Source organism: Nematolebias whitei, chromosome 11 (assembly GCF_014905685.2).
Source record: "Nematolebias whitei isolate Nwh7 chromosome 11, NemWhi1, whole genome shotgun sequence".
NCBI lineage: Eukaryota > Metazoa > Chordata > Actinopteri > Cyprinodontiformes > Rivulidae > Nematolebias > Nematolebias whitei.
The window spans coordinates 2,667,081-2,675,309 of NC_056508.1; the positions used below are offsets into that span (position 1 = coordinate 2,667,081).

The following is an 8,229-nucleotide window of genomic DNA, read 5'->3' on the forward strand; positions in this document are numbered from 1 at the left end:
CTGATGGCTGTTTACTGTTCACAGAGGGCTGAGTGATACTAGCAATCACAGCATTGTAAGAGGGGGACAGTTGAACCCGGAGGCCTCCACCCCTGTTTAATGATGGACGATTTCTTTTCACAAAGATGGCCTCCTTTACTCCTCTCTCAAACCATCGTTCCTCTCTGTCCAGGATGTGAACATCTTCATCCCTGAAAGAGTGACCGCTGGCCTGGAGATGAGTGTAGAACTCAGAGTCCTGGCCTGATGATGTTGATCTTCTGTGCTGGTCCATCCTTTTGGCCAGTGGCTGTTTAGTTTCCCCGATGTAAGACTGATCACCCTCCTGACACTGAACAGCATACACAACATTACTCTGTTTGTGCCGGGGGACTGGATCTTTGGGATGAACCAGTCTTTAATGTATTTTGGGGTTTAAAAGCCACTGGGACGTTATGTTTAGAAAATAAACGTCTCAGTTTCTCTGATACTCCCTCAACATATGGAATGACCACTGGTCTGGGTCTGGGTTCCTCCTTTTCACCTGTTGGCTGACTGGAGTCCTGTTTGGGTTTCTTCTCTGCTTTCAGGAAGGCCCAGTTAGGATATCCACATTGCTCTAGAGCCTGTCTTGTGTAGGATTTCTCCTTCTGCCTGGCTCCTGAGCTAGTGGGGACGCCGTCTGCTCTGTGGTACAGAGTCCTGATGACTCCTAACTTGTGCTCCAAAGGGTGATGGGAGTCAAACTGCAAATACTGGTCTGTGTGGGTGGGTTTGCGGTACACCTCAGTTTGCAAATGTCCTCTATCAGAGACTAAGACCTCACAGTCCAAGAAAGCAAACTTGCCATTTTTTACATCTTCTCGTGTGAACTTGATGTATTTATCCACAGAGTTGATGTGGTCAGTAAAATGTTGGACTTCCTGAGATTTAATTTTAACCCAGGTGTCTTCAACATACCTGAACCAATGACTTGGTGGTGTCCCTGAAAAGGACGTCAAGGCTCTCTTTTCTACCTCCTCCATGTACAGGTTGGCAACAATAGGAGAAACTGGAGACCCCATAGCACACCCATGTTTCTGCCTATAATATTGCTCCCCATATGTGAAGTAGGTTGACTGCAGGCAGAGTTTCAAGAGTTGACACAGTTGTTCTGTGGAAAGCGTGGTCCTGCTGCTCAGAGTGGTGTCTGATTTTAATCTTAAACTGACCACCTCTACTGCATCATCAACAGGAATGCACGTAAAGAGTGATGTGACATCAAAAGAGACCATTGTTTCATCAGTCTCCATGATGACATCCCTCACCTTATCCACAAAGTCCATGGTGTTCTGTATGTGGTGTTCTGAGCTGCCAACTAAAGGGATGAGTACAGACGCCAGATATTTGGAAACATTGTAAGTGACAGAGTTAATCATGCTAACGATTGGTCTTAAAGGTACTCCTTGTTTGTGGATTTTAGGTAAACCATACAGACTAGGTGTGGCCTCCCCTGGGTACAGTCTGTGGTACAGAAAACGGTCAATAGCCTTGTCCTGCTCCAAAATTTTCAGGCAATCTATCAATTTCTTCTTGTAACCACTTCCTGGATCTCTTTTCAGAACCTCTGAAATCATCCATCATTAAACAGGGGTGGAGCCTCCAGGTTCAACTGTCCCCCTCTTACAATGCTGTGATTGCTAGTATCACTCAGCCCTCTGTGAACAGTAAACAGCCATCAGGTGCTAATGATCCATTGTTAGGCTGATGGTCCTCCTTGAGCATGTGAGCAGCTGGTTTTGGTTGTCAGCAGCAAAACTGGTTGATCCACTCTAAGAAGGTGCTATTTAAGAGACTGAGCTGAATACAGCACCTCAGAATGAGGAAGTCTCTCGGATGAGAGACGAAACGTTTCTACATTTTTTGTTGTTATGCTTTGTTTTGGGTTTTGTTTTTTTGAATGTCCAGAGGACCAGATTTAACTTTTTTAGATTTTTCTACCTGAATTATTGAGCATGCATCAGGATATCCAGGTCCTGATGGCATAGGGGGTCATATTCTTAAGAACTGTGCCCTGCAGCTTGCTGATATTTTCTGTTTTCTTTTTAATGTCTCTCCAAACCTGTACGGTCCCACAGCTCTGGAAAGACTCTGTCATGGTTCCAATACCAAAAACCAAGACTGCTCAGTCCCTGAACGACTTCAGGCCTGTTGCCCTGACTTCTTTAGTTATGAAGTCATTTGAAAAACTGGTTCGGAAGACCCTCTTGTCAAAAGTTGAAGATCATTTGGACCCACTTCAATTTGCTTATCGTTCACATAGAGGAGTGGAAGATGCAACAGGAACTCTTTTAAATATATCCTGATACATGCTCACTCTGAGAAGGTGCTATTTAAGAGACTGAGCTGAATACAGCACCTCAGAATGAGGAAGTCTCTCGGATGAGAGACAAAACATTTCTCAAGTTCTTTTTTTTATCCGTCCAGAGGACCTGACTTAACTTTGGTACATGCTAAATTACACATCTGATGTGATATGTAATTACCATCAACATTTTTCCCGCACCACAAATCAACAGAAAAGGTTTCACAGTTTTCACAGTATTTAAAACATGAAACAAAACAAAGTAATTTTTTGTTACTGAACTTAAGTGTTTCTGCACAGATGAACTCAATTTATTCACAAAAACGTATGAGTGTCACCTTGAGTTCCTGGAGTTGGTCAGGTTCATAGAGCTGACTGGAAACAGCTTGGGCCAGGAAGGCGTCAAGCTCGTGTCTCTGGAGGATCCTTCCACCAGGCCACTGCATCATATACCTAAGAGGAACAGAAAACAGTATCTTACTATGAGGCAGCTGTGGTTGAGTGGCTAGAGCAGTCGTCCTCCAATGGGACAGTTGGGGGTTCGATTCCACCAGCAGTCACATGCTGAAGTGTCCCTGGGCAAGACACTGAACCCCTCGTTGCCTCTGATGTGTGTCCCATCAGTGTTTGAATGTGATAAAGCTCTGATTAGTCTTTGCACAGATATAGTAGAGTGTTGTGTGAATGAGTAAATGGGGACACATATTGTAGCGCTTTGAATGTCTTAATAAGGTTAAAAAGGCATTATATAACGTGTTTTCTGCCATACACACGTTGCACCGCCCTACAAATCTCATCATTCCAAATATGTCTAATAAAGTGGAAAAATCCATAAAAACTTTGTATTTATTGTGCGTCACCACTGACAACCCGGAAATGTGGGCCGGTGTTGTGCCAAAGTCAATTGGCTGCCAAATGGCAGCTGCGGGAGCGTGCACGTGAGGACTTTAACAAGAATTTAACAAGATTAGCAATTAAAATGATTTGTTTGCTCGAAATTATAGCAAAGATGTGTCTCAGTCTAACTTTTGCTTAATGAATGCACTTTGACGGTCAAATCAGCTGCATTTCAAAAGTATTTGCTGCCTCGGTGTAGGGGTGCAGAAAAAATAAGATTTTTAAAATAATCTAGATTCTTAATCCTGGCAATACTGAATCGATTCTAAAGGCCCATAAATCAATTTTAAAATGCGTTCTAAGTTTTATATTTTTTCTGCTCTTACTCCCGAGCGTACTGCATATCACATTACGTGTCCGCTCGGCCGCCGTAGAATTGAGCCGTGTAGGCCACCGTACAGCAGCTAGTTAGCTAGCTCCCTTTATCTGAATGGAGCCTGCTAGCATGGAGGAGGGAGACAGCACGATTCAAGCCGCTGCTTCGTCTTTAAAAATCATTTCAGATCCTACAATGCTCCGGGGGAGACAGAGCTTCACCAGAACACAGTTGTTTACAAGAAGTGTAAAATAAAATTGCGGGACAGTATTTTGGATAGAAGACAAAATTCACGGAAGATGAAAGTGAAGCAGCGACCAGTGAACTCTGCAACAAACTTCCAGCTGATTCTCCAAAGGCTGTGAAGAGTTCCCTCTCCATCTCCTGCTGCATCACTAAGGATTTATGATCAGACAGCTCAGTGAAGGTGACGGGTTCAGCTTTATTTTAATACGATGGGTCCAATGTACGTTATTCCTTCACGCAGATTTTATTTTTTTGTGATGAAGCAGCTCCACAACTTCACCATGAAACAACGGATGGGAGAAGCTCTGATGCAGCTGCAGATCAAAGGAAACTGTTATTTCTCATATTAAACTAAAACTTATAGACAAGTTGTTCAACAAACTTTATGTAATTTGTCTTTTTAACAGGTTGGAGAGATGAGAAACATCTGGAGCCAGTTCTAAATGAGACAGTTTGATTTATAAATTATAGTTCAGAAGAGATTTTGTGCAAACTTGCACAGGTTTTTAAATTTAGTTAAAGATTTACTAAACAAGAATCAATATGGTTAAGACTGAAGTCTGTATGTTTCATATTAGGTTAAGTTTTGAAAATATAACAAACGTTAGAGCAATATGATTAAAAATAACTGAAGTCTGTACTTTATGTTGAGTTAAAGTTTAATGTACTATGGTAGGATGAAGTCTGTTTACTTTTATATTTATATATTTTGAATTATTTGTCTGTGATGGACTGGAGACCTGTCCATGTGTCCCCCGCCTCTCACACAGTGATGGCTGATATGGGAACCAGTGATACCAGTGACTCGAAAAGGAAGAAGTGGATAAAGATGATGGATGGATGAATTATTTGTTCGTAGATTTTGATTTATTTTATAAAAATCCAGGCAACTAAGCTAACCTAATACTGGTAATTTAAGTTACAGATTTTTTTTTTACTTCTATACTGTTTCCTATTTTAGGTATAAATATAAAATGATGCAAAAAGATTTGATGCAGTAAAGAACCTAAAATTATTGTTTTAAATAAATGTTCTGTTTACATTGTTGTTTAATCTTTTCAGTTTGTCAGTTACATAATTGAAACAAAATTTATGACCATTTCAATAAAAAAATCGTTTCTGAATCGAAAAATCAATTTTGAATCGAATGAAAGACACAGAGATTCCCCCTACTCAGTGCTCCAGGAGCATGCAGACGGAGCAAATCATGAAGGAGGACTCGCTGTGCATTTCTTCGAAGTTTAACAAGATAAGCACCTAAAACAGATGTTTGTTTGCTCTAAATTATAGCAAAGGTGTGTCTCAGTTGAACTTTTACTTCATGTGCTTTGATGCTTAAAGCTGCATTTCACCAGGGCGGCGCAGCAAAATGAACATGATTTGAGGGTTGATGCAAACAGCGAGCAGAAAGAAGGTGGCAGGCTATGGCAAGCCAAATGTGTCATTAATAGCACTTTGACCTAATACATGACACAACGGCATGCCATATAACTCGACTGCCATCTAGCGGTTGAAAATGGTAATGTTCAATTTGTTCAGTCAGAATGAATGAAAATGGTCATATCTCAGCCAAAAATTGGTTTATAAAGATGAGAAAAAATCCATAAATAAGTCGCTTTGGGGTATAAGTTGCAGGGCATGTAAATTATGCAAAAAAACTGCAACTTACAGGCCGAAAAATATGGTAAGTTCAGTCCATTTACCATTTTACTATGGGTTTTACTAGGGGTGTAACGGTACACGTGGGTGTATTGAACCGTTTCGGTTGTTTTTTCACTCAATAAAATTTATTAACGAGAGATTATGGACCGTGGAACTAAAGTTCCTCAGTGTGTTTCAGCACGGTGCTGTTATCTTGCAGCACACGTAGCATTAGCATTCTAGCATGTTGTTGTGGTCTCCTGTTTGGGAGCATTATGTCTTTCTTGTTAAAAGACAAGTGAACAAATCAAAGCTTTGTGTCGACGTTGTTTCACAGAGATTGGATCTGCAGCAGCAACACGTCGAACTTGTTAACGCTCTTGAAACGACATCATCCGAACGTGAACGTGTCTTCTACAGTTGGTTCAAAGAGCGATGACAGCAGCATTTAAACAACCTTTATCAGGTCATTCACATCAGTCCAGAGCAACAACACAAGATGTAGGAGGTTTTAAAGCTCTGGATCTACATTTCTGTTGTTGATGCACCGACTTTAAAGTTATTGAGCCCCGCTACGACATCACGTCAACACTTCAACCAAAAAGTTGTAGCAGCACTTTATGAAAAAGATAAAACTGATCATCAACAAGCCCTGGACCAGATGATGATGATGATGAACAAGAGATTCAACCACCTCATAACAACTGTTCAAGAAGAGGTATTGTTCTTTTATTATTATTATCTAATTAACTTTTTTAAATTTAAAATTATAATCTTATTAACTTTTTTTTTTTTTTTTTACCTCTTTGTGTTTTATTTCCAGTCTGGGACAGAGACAGCAGCTGAGTCTTCCTCCTCTTCAGGGAAGTCCACCAGAGATCACCTCCAGCTAAGAAGTGTGTGATGAGTGAACTGTGAACTTTTCCAGGGACCTGTTCCACCTGTGGGAGCAGCTCCGAGAGGCTGTGACTAATAATGAGGCCAAATGCAGCCACACTGAAAACGATCAAAGCTCTACCTCTTTATTCCTGCTACTGTTGCTAGTGAGAGGTTTCCTCCACCGCTGGAGATGTTCAGAGATATTCACTGCAACTAGATCTGTGATTTTAGGAGAAAATGTGGACAAGTTGGTCTTTTTGACCAAAAACTTAAACTTGACTAGTTAAGATTGTAAACTGTCTGTTGTTGCTTATTGTTCTGGTTCTGACTCTTGTTGTATTTATTAAGATTTTTATTATTCTTAGAATAGTTTATTTATTGTAAAGAGTGTTTATTTAAAATATCATCCAAATGGGTCGCTTTATTTATTTTTATACAAACGTATTGTTTACTTGGCATATTTTCAAAATAAACGTTTTGTAAGTCTTCATTTTGTATTTTTTGTACCGAAAATGAACCGAGGCCTCCTTGAAACTGAACCGAAATGTGATTTTAGCGTACCGTTACACCTCTAGGGTTTACCATTTATAGACACACACAAGTCCACATGGCATCACAGAAATACGGAAGTGATGCTACCTGAGCACGCAGCACATGAGCAGGAGATGCTGCGGGACTTGTGCTGGGTTTAGGAGGGCTGGGCAGTCAGAGCGGAGACATGCCAGGAAGGCTCTGGTTCGCCTGGACCGGTCTTCGCTGGCACGACCCAACCATAGCCGTCGCAGGTTGGGGCAGGTCCACTCTCGAAAACACAGGGCCGGAACCAGCTCTGGAGTCAAGGCTGACTTGGCCTTACCACAGACCCATTCCTTCACAATCACTGGGGGAACTGGATCACAGAGACAAAGATAATTGGTTGGTTACATAAATGATATGCCATGAAATACAGTATGACAATAATCAATATAACCACAGTATTTTAAAAATAAGTATTAAATGTGCAACTAGAACCATTAAAACCTCTAATTGTTGCATAGAGAAGTCAGCAGCATGAGTTTTGTCCCCATGCAGTATCAATACATCAGCATTTATAATACAATGCTACGAATTGCAGCATCCACCCATTTTTTAAACATGTTTTTATTGATTATCTTTCTGTCAACATATCAGAACCAACACGTCTTTAAACAAGTCTCTCTTGTAAATGAATCGTCCAGGTTCAGAGAGACTAACCTGTATAAATAAAGGTCGAATTGAAAAAACAAAAAAAGTACACATATTGGCAAATGGTAACGGTCACAATCATGTACAAATTATAAGCTAAGTTACAGGTATGAGACAGAGGTCAGGACCACACTTAAGTAGTTTTTGAGCAGCATATATCATTTCACAGGGATACGAGACAGACCACGTCTATTAATTGTCCTCAAGGAATCTAGTTCATTCACCCAACCTTATTCTGTACAGCCTCATCCATCCACTTTTTGAAACCACATATTCCCCTTTAGGATTGCACAAAGCTGGGGAATATCTCCAGCAGTCAATGATCAAGGTACACCTTGGACATGACGCCAGTCCTTACTAGTGGACGTGGCTGAATCCTTACTATTTCTACAGTATTTATAATGGTATTAACAGTTTTAGTAGTATGGATCTACTCTGTCATCACAACCCAATCACTGCTGGATAGGGGACTCAAACGATTTAAGGATACAAAAGATACCAAGAGTTTACTGTCATGCACAATTGGAAATGTTGCCCTGAGAAATGAAATTCTTTGTTGTCCACAATAAATGACAAGCAGAGCTAACTCCAAGCTGTTCCAAAATTTTACCATCCATCCAGCCATCCATCCATCCAGCCATCCATCATCCATCCATCATCCATCCAACCAGCCATCATCCATCCATCCAACCAGCCATCATCC

The 8,229-nt window shown here is 40.7% G+C and overlaps 1 protein-coding gene across 1 annotated transcript in view; it reads right to left on the reverse strand.

The window, feature by feature from the left end:
- fam120c (family with sequence similarity 120C) overlaps positions 1-8,229 on the reverse strand; it is a 158,552-nt gene that overhangs the window by 37,015 nt on the left and 113,308 nt on the right. The window contains exons 11-12 of the mRNA XM_037684632.1: positions 6,942-7,191; positions 2,662-2,776 (exon numbers count right to left, since the gene is read on the reverse strand). Coding sequence (XP_037540560.1) covers positions 2,662-2,776; positions 6,942-7,191 — 365 coding nt within the window. The remainder of the gene's footprint in view (positions 1-2,661; positions 2,777-6,941; positions 7,192-8,229) is intronic.